Source organism: Clupea harengus, chromosome 22, assembly GCF_900700415.2.
Source record: "Clupea harengus chromosome 22, Ch_v2.0.2, whole genome shotgun sequence".
In the NCBI taxonomy this organism is placed as follows: Eukaryota; Metazoa; Chordata; class Actinopteri; order Clupeiformes; family Clupeidae; genus Clupea; species Clupea harengus.
In genome coordinates, this window is record NC_045173.1 from 9,150,517 (window position 1) to 9,166,128 (window position 15,612).

The 15,612-nt window shown below is 45.5% G+C and overlaps 1 protein-coding gene across 4 annotated transcripts in view; it reads left to right on the forward strand.

Annotated features, from left to right (window-relative positions):
* ctnna2 (catenin (cadherin-associated protein), alpha 2) overlaps positions 1 to 15,612 on the forward strand; it is a 347,246-nt gene that overhangs the window by 272,626 nt on the left and 59,008 nt on the right. For all 4 annotated transcript variants that reach the window (XM_031559471.2, XM_031559472.2, XM_031559473.2 and 1 more), the window contains exon 8: positions 7,703 to 7,783. In XM_031559471.2, coding sequence (XP_031415331.1) covers positions 7,703 to 7,783 — 81 coding nt within the window. The remainder of the gene's footprint in view (positions 1 to 7,702; positions 7,784 to 15,612) is intronic.

Sequence of the window (15,612 nt, forward strand, 5' to 3'; positions counted from 1 at the left end):
GTAAGGGCACACGGTGTGTTAAGCTGCGTGTTGTGTTGCCGTGGGATTTATTAGCCTCTTTTATATTCTGTTCCCATGGTCCCTTCTCACTGGCTCTAGATCAGTAGCGGATTATCGCCCTGATGTAGTAACAGACCCAAATTCCTGTTTTAACAGCAGATCAGTGAGCTCCGCTGTGATGTGGCCATTTGCAAACCACCTGTGTTTTGTTAATAGGTTTGTTTGGTTGTTTTTTCTTTTCTTTATTCCTATCACTAACCCTGTGTCTAAAGAAGAGTGCTAAGTCCTAGATTTTCTCATTTTGGTTCATGGATGACTGCTGGCAATAAAGGAAGGCCGTGGCCTCTCCTAGACATAGCCTAGTTAGAGGAGATGCTCTTACATTCTGCTTTGTCCTTTGTCCATTGTGATTGAACAACACCCCATCCAGTCTCTTGAATAATTATGGTTGCACTGCCCATAAGCAGTAAGACAGAGTGATTTGCTCTTGCAGCTTGCAATCAAAATGTAAAAGCCTGCCTGCATCTGTGGATGAGGTGTTTAACAAGTACCTATCAAATTGACTTTTCCTATTTCCACCACTACAGCCAGACTTATCTTAATTAGGATCTAGCTTCTCATTATCGAGTGAGAATGTAACATCTCTCTCCCTGTCTCTCTCTCTCTTTTTGTCCCTGTCTCTCTCTCTCTCTCTCTCTCTCTCTCTGTGTGTCTGGCTGGTGTTGCTGGGACATACACATGCCGTAATCTGGAGGATGCTGTGGCAGTCAGTAATTGTGCCTCCCATTCTCTAATTGAATTGACAAGGCGCTGGAATTGATATCATTTAACACATTGATCTGAGAGGGAGATGGATGCTTTGTGAGAACAAAAAACTCCCCCTATTGTTGCCCAAGCCATTCATTCTGCCACTTGCCTCTTGTGCCAGTGCCTCATATAGCCTACATGCTGGTCCTGTCTTTTTTGCTCCCTCTCCACTTATCTCACCCACACTTTCATATTGACATCATCTCAGATGTTCCTGACTGTATCAGCTTAAAGTCCAAACCATGAGAACAGCTTGTAGTTTGGAGAATCTATGGTATACTTTACTGCAGGAGAGTGTGTGTGTGTGTGTGTGTGTCTCCAGATATGCAAAGCATCTGCTTGGTTTTTTCTTCCTCCGTGAGGTGAAATGTCAGATTGTTTTCCAGCAGCTCACTGCTCCAGCTAAAGTGGTAGACAGTTTCAGGATCAAAAAGCCAAAGGGTCTTCTATGCATTTGTTTCGCCCATGCAGTAGGCTGGCTGATCTCGCTAATTAGCCCTGCCCCTCCTGGCTGAAGGTTTGTGCTAATTAACGATCGGAACAAAATGGAAGGGTGGGCTCCTGCTCTCCGAGCCGCGTATGTCTGTCTGTGTGTGCCTGCCTCCTTGCTAATAAGGCCTCCCTCCGCAAGCCGTCTCTGAAGGAGTGGGAGTCACTCTTACTCATTACCATCCCCATCTATCAGTCCATCACCAGCCTGCAGTCTGCTCTAGGGCCTCTATCACCACCTGACAAAAATATGCCTCTGACAGGGGTGGAAAACACACACACACACACACACACGCACGTTTATACAGGCACACATGCACACACACACACACACACACACACACACACACGTACGCACGCACGCTCATACAGGCACACACACACACACACACACACACACACACACACACACACACACACACACACACACACACACACACACACACACACACACCTTTCCATCCCGCTCCACTCTTCCACACTTGTTATGTGCTGACAGGCCAAAACCAGCTGCCCCAGAGAGCAACATTCACAACAACATGCACATTCCATTTAGCTCTCCTCCATCCCACAGAATGCACAAACATGCATCGCTGGCTGGCTGGCTGGCTGGCTGGCTGGCTGGCTGGCTGGCTGGCTGTTCGCCCTGTGCTCCTGGAGCCCGAGTTAAGTTTTATTGGGTAGGCGCTCCACACAGCTCTCGGGTATAAGGCCGGCGGTTGAGAGGTGACTGCTGGTTTGTTTCCTCTCCTAAGAGGCAGCCTCTGTGACCGGATTGGGCCAACCGGCAGGACTGCTTACCCATAACTCACCTCGGCACCGAAGAGTATGACGGCTCCGTTAATGCATGACGTTATTAATGGACGCCTTTATTAGAAGAGCCGGGTTGAAAAATAATCTCGGGGGCACTGCCACTGAAAGGGGAAAGAGCCTGGGTTGGGAGGTGGGAAGGGGTGCTGTGTGTAATGATGATGATGACACAGGCTACCCTGTTTGTTATATATTACAAAACAATAGCGTCCACCATGTTGTCTGACGACGTGCCAGTATGGAGGCTCGAGTGGCTGTTTGCACAGCTCAGGATGCTTTTTAGGTTCTGTCCTTCGAGTGTCGTGTGAAACGGGCTTCACTCCGTGGGTTTTGTCTGGGTGTGTTGCGTGTGTAAATCTGGGCGACCCTCTCGGCTGTTTGAATGGCACATTAGCATTTGATTTCCAGGCAGAGCGTTGAGTAATGGTGTCATGTGTACTGCGGCAGCGTCTCCTCTCCAGTTCTCCTCCGTCGCATGCACACACCACGCGCTGTCCCTCTTCTTCTCCCCTCTGATTGCCCTGCAGCGTGAATCACATAGCTGACACAGATTAATACAGGTCACCAACACACACACACGCACACACGCACACACGCACACACACACACACACGCACACAGACACACACACACACACACACACACACACACACACACACACACATATATGTGCCTTTGATTGTCGTTCCATGTAGATATGTTCAGTGTGGAGTCCTACTCTCATTCATTGTGTGTCACAGACACTACTGAGGTTGTGGGAGAGTTGTGTGAAGGTTATTAGACAACCTGAGCTTGAGGAGTTACTCTAAATGAATCATTTAGGAGTGTCTATGTAAAGCAGTTCAGGTGGCAAATGTCTATTCTAAGCAACAGGGGAAGAGGCAGTTAGACCACTGGCAAGTGCTTCACTTGACATATTCTCTTACCTGAGGTCTGAAATATGATATAAAGCTGCCATTGGAGATGTTAGATGTCCACATTATATTGAGATTTAAAAGATTACATCGCTTGGCAACAGTGTTGGTTGTCTCTATGGCAACTATCCTGCCACCCCTATGAGCAGATAAATAACTCCTCCTCCAATCATCATAAGGAAGTCAGTGCTTAGTTCAATTCTGTTAAATGGTTCACTCGAAGTAGGGTAAAACTTAAACTCACTTCTCCAGAGACTAGTGATATGTAAGTGAGTTGGATTGTCCTCCATAAGACACCTTAATTCTTCAGTGAACATTTACAAACAGTGGACTCTTGGGGCTACAGAACATGCCTGTACTGTGTGGTGGCCAAAATATTTGAGTTGTCCTCAATTGCATCCCTCATTTCCTTATACTCACCGCACGCTGTATGCTGTAATTATAATTTTGACTCATTGTCACTATTAGTGAGGTGTACGCCGCACTTTGATTGATCAATTATGAAGATGTATCAATGGGTGGAGATATGCATTGCCTTGAATGACACTTTGAATGGCCCATTGAAGCACGTCTGTGCAGAGACATCTTTACAAATTAAAAACAAAAACAAAATCTGATCATGTAAAAGTGCAGCCTTTTCCTGTTACACTAATAGTGAACTCTCACTGTTTTTCAAGACCCTACAACCTTGTTATCATTCTCCTTCTTATGTTGAATAGAGTCTATCTACTGAGCTGTTTTTTCTACCTTGTTTTAAAATAAAGACAGAATGTTTTGTTAAAAGTTAAATAGACTTGGGCAAGGTGTCATGTATCTTTCTTGCAGCTTTTTGCCTTTGCTAGATTTTGTCCGCGCTTGAAAAGACTATTATTGTTAGAAATGAACATAAAAGGCATGAATCACAAAAGGCCTATGCGTAAGTTTAAGTTCGGGGCTTTTGTATGCTTGACGCCATTGGCAAATGACTGTGGGTGGATTTGTCTGTTTTGAAATAATGCTCTGTGCAGCTTTCCCACTTCCGCAGACGCGTGTGATTGCCCCCAGACCGTGGCCCTTGCCTTCCCTCTATTGTGCTCAGGGGTCTCACAGGGGCCGGGGCCACGCTGGGTGTAATGCCATGCAAATTGCCTTTGATTGCTGTAAAGTGAGATCGGAAATATTGGTGGTTGGGGCATTTTTTTCTCTCTCTCTCTCTCTTTCCCTCTATCCCTCTCTCTCTCAGCCTCTCCTTCTTCCCTCCCCTCTCTTTTGTCTTCCTAACCTCTCTTTCTCCATTTTGATGGTTGGCAATTTCCAGACTAATAGGAAACAATAATGTTTATAGCTTGATGGTGACAAACACATTGAGAATGACAGAAAGCATTAACCTCAAGGACCAGCAGTGAAAAAATGCAGAGTGGAGGGTGACAAAATGACAACACGTGCCACAAACTCTCTCTCTCTCTCGCTCTCTCTCTTTCTCTTTCTCTCTCTCTCTCCCCCTATCTCTTATTTTTGTGATCATAACACCGAACAACACCTGCATCTTATTAAAAAAAATTAAAACCTCAGTATTAATTTCCCTCAAGTGCAAGATGGTCCGTCCCCTGCAGAGTGACTTGGTTGTCCTTTGCTTTGCATTGTCTGATAGGGTTCCTGTTACTGCACCAAACCCCATCTGAGGCCTCTGCCAAACTCTGCTGCTTATCAAGAGCAAGCAGATGCTCTAAAAAAACGAGGGTGTTATGAGAGGACAACAGGGCTTTGTGTGTCGTCTGGAAGAAGAGAACTCCATAACCCTGCAGCCTCTTAGAGTGTGATAATGAAGTTGTGTTCTCGCAGGAGGTGATCCTGCTCCTCTTTGTCCTCTGCGTTAGGACTGCCCATACCATGAGACACATGGAGACTGTTGCTGATGAGCAACAGTTGATGACTTTAACACAGATCACTTGAGTGTAGGGTTGTGTGTGTCTGTGTCTGTGTGTGTGTGTGTGTGTGTGTGTGTGTGTGTGTGTGTGTGTGTGAGAGAGAGAGAGAGAGAGAGAAAGAGAAAGAGAAAGAGAGAGTGGGTAATTGACATCTGTGTCTGCATTTGTGTGTGTGTGTGTGTGTGTGTGTGTGCGCGCACGCGCACGTGTACATATGAGAGCAAGCAAGATAGACAAAGAACTGAGATAGAGGGTTGCCTGGCAACAAAGCAATTAATTCTGCAAGGCCGTTTTACTTGAACTGAATTTCCTCGTCCTCCACAATCTGTTGATTTATCCTGTGGTCAGCCTGCTCAGACTTACTGCACAGCTGCCATTGATGAATCCATCAATCAAAATTATGACTTGCGTCAGCTAGCTTTGCAAATAAACAAACACTCATTGAGGACTGTAACTGTAATGTTATCTATTTACTATGCCCTACTATAGAGTAGCACTAATCATCATGTTTATGTAACCTCTCTTATAGACACCAGTATCCAACCATCCTCAAGCCCTCTCTTTGAATCTGTCATGTGTATTGTGGTTTACCCTATCTCTCATTTGCTCTTTATAGTCCCCATCTCTGTTTTGATCTTTCTTTCCTTGCTTATCTCTCTCTCGCTCTCTCTCTCTCTCTCTCTCTCTCTCTCTCCCTTGCCCTCTTTTTGGTGGAGGTAATTATGTAAGGCACACAGGTGCAGCCTGAAGGTCAGCAGCCAAGGGGTAAATATCAGGAGTTCTGTTCTGACCTCTCACCCCTTACCCCACTGAACTCCACAGATGAATCGTCAACCTTCATTCCACGCCTGATCTGACAGCAAACACAATCAGTCGCTCATTTACCCAGTTCCACGTGCGCTGGCCGCCTAGGATGAGGTCACCTCATGTTGGTCAGGCGTAATTGCAGGCCACAGTGGGGAAACCCCTCAGACCACTGGATGACTGCATATGGATAATGCAAGTTGAGAGGTTTTGGTGTGGGGGACCAGCCCTTCTGAGGACACCATGGAGTACCGCGCAGCAGGATCACAGTCAGCAGAAACATCTGGCCTACTGGCTGTAGGGGGAGCGAGTGCATGTCTGCCTCTTTATGTGTTTTCTGTCACTTTAAAATGGAGCATCTGTGTCGTCCCGGTCTGGCTGTCCATTTTTAATTAGGCCGGTTGCCTAGCGCGTGAAGCCACAGGAGAATGTGTGTGTGTGTGTGCGTGTGTGTGTGCGTGTGCGTATGTGGGTGTGTGTGTGTGTGTGTGTGTGTGTGTCTGTGTGTGTGTGTGTGTGTGTGTGTGTGTGTGCGTATGAGAGTGACAGTAGAGCTAAGAGACTGGGCTGTTGTTGTTGGCTCTGAGGTGTGCTGACACTCGTCACAGACTGCAGCTGCGGGCTGTCTGCAGGAGAGGACCTGGGGGAGGTAGCCGTTTCCTTAGCTAACGCTTAATTGTGCTCGAGCAAGCGCAGGAGGGAAGGGGGGTTGCTGTGGTGTGGCAGTGGGTTCTGCACAGGCGCTTCTTAAGAACGGTAAATGGATCTAAATGGTAGCACAGAGAAACTGGGCGAAAACATGTGCTTCTGTTGTCATTGCCCATGTCTGATTAACTGTTCTTGATCCATGCTTGCGTATATGAGCACTGTGCATGTATAATCATGCAGTCGGTGTAGGCGTACATGTGGGTTCTGTTTATCTAATGAGCCAAGTTAGCCAAGTTAGCAAGTTGCCAAGTTAGACTAAGAGCTTGGGAGTGTTTATTTGCTCTGGCTGTACATGCATTTTGGTCTTTTTGGTTGTGTGGGGTGGTAATCATATGTATACTGTATATACTCTGCATTCTGTGTTATTAGCCTACATTAGAAGAAGAGAGGCAGAGATAAGGTTGTTTTCCTCTGACCTGTTTATCAAGCCATGTGTGCAACCTCAACAGCACCAATAACACACAGTGTTTGTTGTCCATGCTTCTTAGGTCAGGTCAAAAATAATATATACACAAGGAAACACACACACACTCCCTCACTCACTCACTCAGTCACACACTCACTCACTCACTCACTCACTCACTCACACACTCCCTCACACACTCCCTCACTCACTCACTCACTCAGTCACTCACTCACACACTCCCTCACTCACTCACTCACTCACTCACACACTCCCTCCCTCACACACTCACTCACTCACACACTCCCTCACTCACTCACACACTCCCTCACTCACTCACACTCCCTCACTCACTCACACACTCCCTCACTCCCTCACTCACACACTCCCTCCCCCCTTCACACACTCACTCACTCATACACTCCCTCACTCACTCACTCACTCACTCACTCACTCACTCACTCACACACACACACCCTTACTCACTCACTCACCCGCTCACCCACTCACTCACCCACTCACTCACTCACTCTTGCATATGCCATGTACCCCTTCGTCCTCCTCCTCCTCCTGCTACCTCCATCCCTGACCTGCCCCCCAACCACAACCACTCCTCTCCTCCCTTCTCCTCCCCTACTGTTCTTACATCTAAAGGCACTTCACGGAGCACTCTGAGAATTTTCCTTGAAAAGGAAGCAAAGCTCTGCCTCGGCCCAGTCCCTAAGCAGTACACTGCCAACAACATCACTTCCTACTTTAAACATGCCCTATCTGCTGTGTTGCTACAAGAGCCTTCGGCTATGAAATAATAATGGGGCATAAATAGTAATGCAGCATTGTTTCTCGTTGCGTTTTCACAGACCGGACGCAAAGAGAAGGGCGACCCACTGAACTCTGCCATTGACAAGATGACGAAGAAGACCAGAGACCTGCGCCGGCAGGTATGTGTTACACACATACATGCACTCACGCACACACACACACACACACACACACACACACATACACACACACACACACACATACACATACACTCAAATACATTCTTATGTGCACACGTACATACACACACACTTATACACTAACCTACACACAGACACACACACTCATGCACTAACATTACACTGGCTTGTGTAATGAAGTTCTCCCTTTTCACAGTGAACACGGGGAGGTCTTCTCTCAGCTCCATTAGTTCTCAGCTGTCTCGGTAATGTCAGTCAAAGTGTTCAGAGAGCACTTACGCTCTTTTCTTTTCCTTGTTGGATTCCTTTCTTCTTTTCTTCTTTCTTTTCTTTCTTACTTATTTTTTTTAAGTAACTACTTAAAGAAAAATCTCCATGCATTTGATCCCTGCAAAGAGCAATATGGAAATCAATTTGACTTCTGTCTGTAATTAGGGGGGATGTACCTGTACCTATTTATGGAATCAAAGCCAAAGCCTGCCTAAAAGCATACTAGGCTTAAATAGTGGGCACTTGTATAGCAAAAATGAAAATCAACATTTACTCTTGACTGTCCTAGTGACAAAAAGATGATATTGTGGCATCCGCCTACATCGACTTAAACAAACAAACAGACAGAAACAAATCTGCTTTCAAAGGTCAGACCATGTTTTTTTTTCAAAATTGTTTCCTCTGTGTTTTGGTTTTGGTGTCTAATTAAATAGATATTCCGCTTGCGTTTTATACCTAATCATGCTCCCCATCGACCCCACGTGTTGTGATTTATGATTAATGAATACACTCCAGCACAACTGCACAATCAAGAGGCGTATTGACGCCTGATGAAACAGGGCATCCAGAAGAGAAGGGGGCGTCCTGATGGAATGACATGTCCTTTGGCCCTGAGGGAACCGCACAAATCTGTCCCCCTCGCACACGCTCTGTTTGTGACGTCAGGAGGTGAGCCGCCTCAGCGGAGCTGACGTGGGGTGGTGACAGCTGTCACAGAGGCACGCGAGTCTCTGCTCTCTCTCTCTGACCCGACCTGACCCACGACAGGCAGCTCCCTCCCTCCTAGTTCCTGACACGCTCTGTAACAACCCACGTGCAGGACGCACCACCCCAGGACGTAGTCTCTTGAAACAGAATATGAACACCTCTTCCCTCTATGCACATCATCATATATCAACCTCCTGTAGAGGTCAGGGTAGCAGTACTGCATGTCACGTCTCATAGGCTAACAGACGGTAAGGTAGGCACACAATATAAACACGAAACATGCAGGAATGCCCCCCATCTCTTTCAAACACACTTAAACAAACAAACAAACACACACACATGCACACAGACACACATACACACAGACATACCTACATACAAGTGGTTTCACACATAGACAAACACACATGCATTCGGTTCTCACCTACCATTTCCGCTGTAGCCCCTCTGCGTCTAGGTCTCCTACAGCCCAGGCTGGAGCCGAATAAATCACAGGGGTGAGCAAACAGATGTAAAATGCCCAGCCAGGGCGGAAATGAAACTCTGGACGCCTGTTTGTTTTTGACCGCATCCTCTCTTAATCACCCACCCTTTGCTTTATCGCAGGCATAAATCAAACACACATTCATACTCTCTCTCTCTCTGCTTCTTAAACCCCACTGTGCCTGGACTGGTGAGCAGAGTAAGCATCTCTGTGTGGCACAATGTAGTAAACAAAAAAACACACACATACACCCACACCTACACCCAGACACACACACACACACACACAGTTACGCATGCAAACTTGCACACCTCTCACCACAGGTCTGCACACCGTTTCCCTGTACAGACAGGTGCCTTGGGCCGCTCCTAATTGGAAAACATCTTTTAAAATCTTCGCGCTCTTCGCTCAGCCGTAAATACGAGGGTGACAGGTTTCGGCTCAGCAGTTGTACATCATGTCTCTAGTCTCCTATCCCCTCCTCTACGAGATTGGTGTTTTCCTTGTCCTCCCCTCGTTGGTGCCCACCCATCCCCTCTTTCCCTTGTCGTCCTCATTCCCGACCAGTATTTGGAAAGCAGTAAACTTCCTTGACACGTGTATTATAATTACGCATAAAAAAAAATATCCTGTTTACAGATTCGCCAGGCCCAGCATTTTTAATCCTCTTAAGACATTTATTTCATTATCTATGGCAGTATTAAACTGGGCGAAATGTTTATAGTGCGGCTTCTTGGGTTTTATAGTACAGTAAAGTGGTTTTAAAGGAAATGAAATGTGTTTGATAGTCCTGATTTACTCTTGCGAGTCCTTGCTTCACTTTCATTTCCCTGGTAATTCTAACCATCACTTCTAATTTACTCCTGGCAGCCTGTTGGTAGGTGTCCATATGGTCATGCATTTATATCCACATCACACCTACCAGCATGTTGCAAGGCTCATCCCCCCCCCCCCCCAAAAAAAAAAAATCATGTTTGCAGATTAAAGCCTACGAAATAAGAAACAGCATGCCATAATGAATCAAAGACTTTATCAGGGGAAAGGAAATCTAATATCGTAAGAATTTAGCACCATGCTTTGACAACTCATCTAGAAGTAAGGCATGAGAAATTTGAGTAATTATGTCGTTTTTTGGGGGGGGGGGAATGAGATCTCTGTGTTTATGGTGTTTCTCCAACACAGTTGCAATCTACATCTGACTGATTTTTCCCTTTGAAAAATGTAGCATCACAGTTGAAAGAAAAAACTTTTTTGTTGAAAAATCATTTTTCAAGTGCCATGTAGGCCTCCTCTCGGTGTAAGATGTCCACACCATACAGTAGGGGGCAGAGAGCCTGACCACTGTGCTGAGGCGCAAAGGTATCTGAAGCCCAGTGTGCACTCGACAAGTAATAACAACTCCCTTCCATCTGCCATGTAAGAGCCTGGGCTATGAGCGGCTGCCTGCTCCCTGGCCCTCTGGGGGACGAGGAGGCCTACGGTCAAATAGATTGAGGCAGAGCCATCTCATCACATCTCACTGATAGGAAGGAGCAGAGCTTTGCCACTGATCGTAACGTTTGGATGGACTCATGTGGTTTATTTGTCTCCCCCTTTCTGAGCATGTTACTGTCCACATACAATGGAATCTTCTCTTTAGTTCATACATACTGTACATATATACATATGAACAGTATATATATATCGTCACCTTCCTAAAATAATTGCCTAAGTCATTTTTTCAGATATTTCAGAAAACACAAAAAACTCAAAAAGGTTATGACAAAAGATGACTTTAACAATGTATGTCAGTTATGCAACACAAGAGGAATAAATGACGTAGGCACATTTTTGAACATGCCTTTGTGAGTTAAGCAATTTTAAACCTTCAACTCTGTCAACAATAAAGCTTGTAAAAAAAAGTCATATTGTCTTTTGACACTCTTGACATAGGCCATTATACTACAGGGGTAGAATCATATGATCCGTTCAACTGAGGATGTAGGCGATTTTACCAGAGATGGCCAGCATCATGAGGAGATGGCAAAAAAGTCATTTTCGTCAAAAAATTATTTTAGGAAGGTGACGATATATCTAGTGTAGTGTATAGTGTGTGTATATATATGGACACACACACACACAAACACACACTGTGAACGCCCAGCGCTCCAAGAGACACGACGAGGGTGTTTTTCATCAAAACAGGTCCTTTATTAACTTAAACTTACAAACTGAGGTAGTCAAACATAACAGAAAAGACATAAGCCCACAGGCTTGACACAGAGTTACTGGAATCTTTCCCTCGTCAGTCCTGCTTCCCACTGACTCTTTAAACCCTTTGTCTGACTAGTTACTGCTCAGTGTCAAACAATTTGCAGGTGAGCTTTCAATTAGAGGATGGCCTGACCTCCTAGTCCCCAGAGCACCCCCCCCCCAGGGTCCTAGAGCCTGCCCAGTATAGGCCTGGCAAGGTATATGACATTTCCCAACGGAATTCACCGCCATTTAGACCTAGTGGGACCCCAAGAGCAGCTTGGGGTACCACAACATTACACACTGCTCTCACTGCAGTATACTTAAGGCTAAATACATACCACATCTTCTATTTCTTCTATTCAGTGAAAGATGTGGCAGTGAAAATCGATTATGTCGTGGTGGCTGTTACATATCAGACAGACAAAAAAAAAAACATTCCAAACAATAGCAAGGAATAATTCCAGCCAGGCCACAGGTGAATGGTTGGCTCCATTTTATAGTCACTCTTGACAAGATACAGTCTCCCCCCAATTTCACTGTTGCTATTTTTGGGCTGAGGTATGTGTGTGTGTGTGTGTGTGGTTCTGCTGTGTTTTAAATGAGCCGAGAGTGTGTGTGTGTGTGTGTGTGTCTGCCCTCCTGCTTTCCATAAACGCGTTAGCCGGGGCTGGATGGCACGCAAGCGAGGGCTGAATAAGCATCGGTCTGCACCACTGTCCACAGCAGCTAGTGCCCCTTTCCGCTTGGTTATCTCATCACCAGCCCTTCTGATAGGCCAGCCTCGGTGCGTACATTCAATGCCGCACAATAAGACTCAAGGATGCAGTCATCCATTTATTGTTCGCTACAGACTATGCTATGAATTGCCTCTTCACAAACAACAATACATGTGCTTATATTGAGTCAGCCTTATTATTTATCCATCACTTATCAGTTGATTCAGGCCTGTAAAATGTACCCAAATAGCTCCACACCTTTCTTTCGCTGGCTACACCAGTGCCAGATCCACAGGCACATTTGTTTTCTCTCCCAGCCCAGCCCAGCCCAGCCACTGATGGCCTTGATTGAATCTTAATGTGGGACAGCCACAGTAAGTCACGGGGGGCGGGGGGCGGGGGGCGGGGGGCGGGGGGGGGAAGCAATCATTAGTTAGAGCCCAGGCACCGAACAACTCAATGACGCTCCGGTGCTCCTCTCAAGCAAACTACTCCGAGTGCAGGGACGCTCACAGAACTTCCACCAAGTGCCTTCACTCCTCAAGGGCAACAGAAAGAAAGAGAGAGATAGGGAAAGGCAGAGAGAGCGAGAGAGAGAGAGAGAGAAAGAGAGAAATGGAGATAAGCTGGTACAGCAGAAGATGTAAAAATAGCCATAAAATGGCGCTCCAGCTGTTTTTGAGCTTGATAAATAGTACTAATTGGGAAGAGAGGGCTGACAGTGCTGAGCTAATATCCTTAAATGTCCTGCCTCGTGCAATTAGTATTCCCCAGGCGCACATTCATCCGAGCTACTGGAGAAGTGCCATGTGTTCCAACCCCTGTTATTCCACTCTAATAAATGCCTCTGTTGAGACATTCCTTCACAGCCTCCGTTTGACTGATAACTGAATTTAGCGCTCCTTCATCAGACAAACTGTTTCTTTTGGGGGATGATGAGACTTTTTCCTTTTTGGCCCCAAAATGAGCGTTCTTACTGCAGTTCATCCCTAGTACACTGAAAACTGTGTGCTAGCTGTCTACATCGGCTAGGTTGTTATATCCCCCAAAAAACATCAGCATTTGCCTTTGAGAGAGAAGCCGAAGCCCCTGCACTCCACACACACATTTAGTTGGGTTTACCTGCAGACCTTCAAGATTCCAGCCACAGATGTTCTGTTATAATGGCCCTGCATTGCAGCGTAACGTTCCCGCCAGACAGAGGGGGATTAGGGTAGCCATCGATGTTTATCAGATCAGTGTAATGGAACAAGGGAAGGTCCCAAAGAGCTATTGCAGCTAAGATGCAACCCAACCGCTAATCCTAACATCCTTACACACTATCTCTACGTGTTATGAGTATGTGGTGGTGGAACCTACTGGGTGTGTGTGTCAGAGAGTGGTCACGTACCTGATGGCTTGGTCGCACTCCCTGCCCGGCAGCTCTGTATCACCAGACTCAAACTGTGGCCAGCTCAGGCATCGTTGTGGGTTTAGTTCAGGTTGGTTGGTTGGTGGTGTATATCCAAACCAAAGGCGATACAAAAAAACGGTTGTCCAAATGCCACATGTTTTTTTCTGGATACACAAGAATGACCCAATCTCCCTGTGCTCCTGCAGAGGGCCTAGCCTCACCTAGTTGTGTGCCGTGATGCCGGGACAGGTTGTGCTTGTACAGGTAGCCTCACCTGACAGTCAGTGTTTTCCCTACAATGTGACCTAACTTATCCTAGCAGTCATGTAGTCTTGGCTCTTAAAGGAGAATCCCGACAGACATAACATACACAACACACACACACACACACACACACACACACACACACACACACACACACACAAACACCGACACACAATCTGGTGGGACCAGACACAGCCAAAGCAATTTAGCGATTAGCAGATTATTCACCAATAAATGCCCCCCTCTCCCCATTACTATACTATACTCATCTGAAAATAAGTCTTTATGACTAAACTTTGTTTTCATCCCAAAACAAAACAAAACATTGGCAAAATTGCTGTAGTGGCTGATGTAGTAGGGACAAAGAGAAATATACCTCTAACTGTATGCTGTGCATCATTCCAGTTTGTACTCCTACATGCCCTTCAGAACTGGTAACTCATCAAAACAAAAGCTGCTCAGTGAAATGATAGCAACACTGCGTAACAAATACATGCCTTTGACTTAAAACAATCACTGCTACAAACTGCCTAAAAACGAATCGCACTGCTACAAAATAGCAGCAGAGTTTTAAAATATATCCATATTGTTAATTAAAGCCACATCTTAATGGATGTAAATAGATCCCAACAGAGAACTGCTCGGTCTCGTCATCAGGTTTGCTCTGGCTTCAGCAGGCGTGGGTGGGTGTTTTGCTTCCCGAGTTATTTAGAGACATGATGATAAAATCAAGGCACACATCTTACTGTCTCAAGGCGTACATACAACCCTCCTCCCCCCTCCCCCACACACCCTCATCTTTTCAGATCCCTTTCTTTCTGCTCATACAGCGTCTCCCTTAGGTATCAAATATAGGTGTTATTACTTAATTTTGTTTTGCACAGGCTGTTTTGCTTCTGTGCGCTCAGACCATTTATCCTGTGATTGCTCCTGACATTTCAATAAGAAACCTTTTTGCAGCTATCTGCACAGAATCGCAAGTAGAACATTCCTGTGGGAATGGATAACACAAAGCCTGTAAGGTTTCAGCCTCATAATTGAATTTCCCTTCCTGAATGTAATTGTATAATTGTGTGGGCTTTTCCCTCATTTTGGGTAGATCAACTTTTTCAGATGATCAACAGAAGAGAGAATGGATAAAGATAGGGCACGCACATTCAGAAGCTTGTGAAGGTCTCATCAACATATTTAGTACAAATTCAGAAGCTTGTGAAAGTCTCATCAACAAGTTTAGGCCAAATATTTTTCTCAGTCACTATGGAACTCTCTCAAATGAGAATTTAAATTCTCAAAACCACATTTTCTAGCCACATCTTAATAGCAATTTCTCATTCTTTTGAACATTTTGCAAATGCAAAAGGGTATGTGCAACCCCCCCCCCCCCCCCCCCCCCCCCAAAACCATCTAGGTATCTATACATTGTGTAAATCATGATATGCAAATGGGTTAATCCAGTTATCATTATGTGACAATCACATGCTTCTAAATAACATTCAAACCTTGATTGTTTACATGTGATTGATGCAAATGTATTACATTTGTTCGAAGGCAGAACATTTGTGTAAAACCTCATAGGTCACCAAGCCAGAGTCGATGTGTGAGGGAAATCCAGTAACAATAATCCAATAATTATCCAATAATTTGCTCAGACATAGTTTCACCATTGGGCTTTACAGAACAAAATCTTCCCTTCCTTACATAAAATCGTCCTCAGGGAACTCATTCATGAGAACGGGAT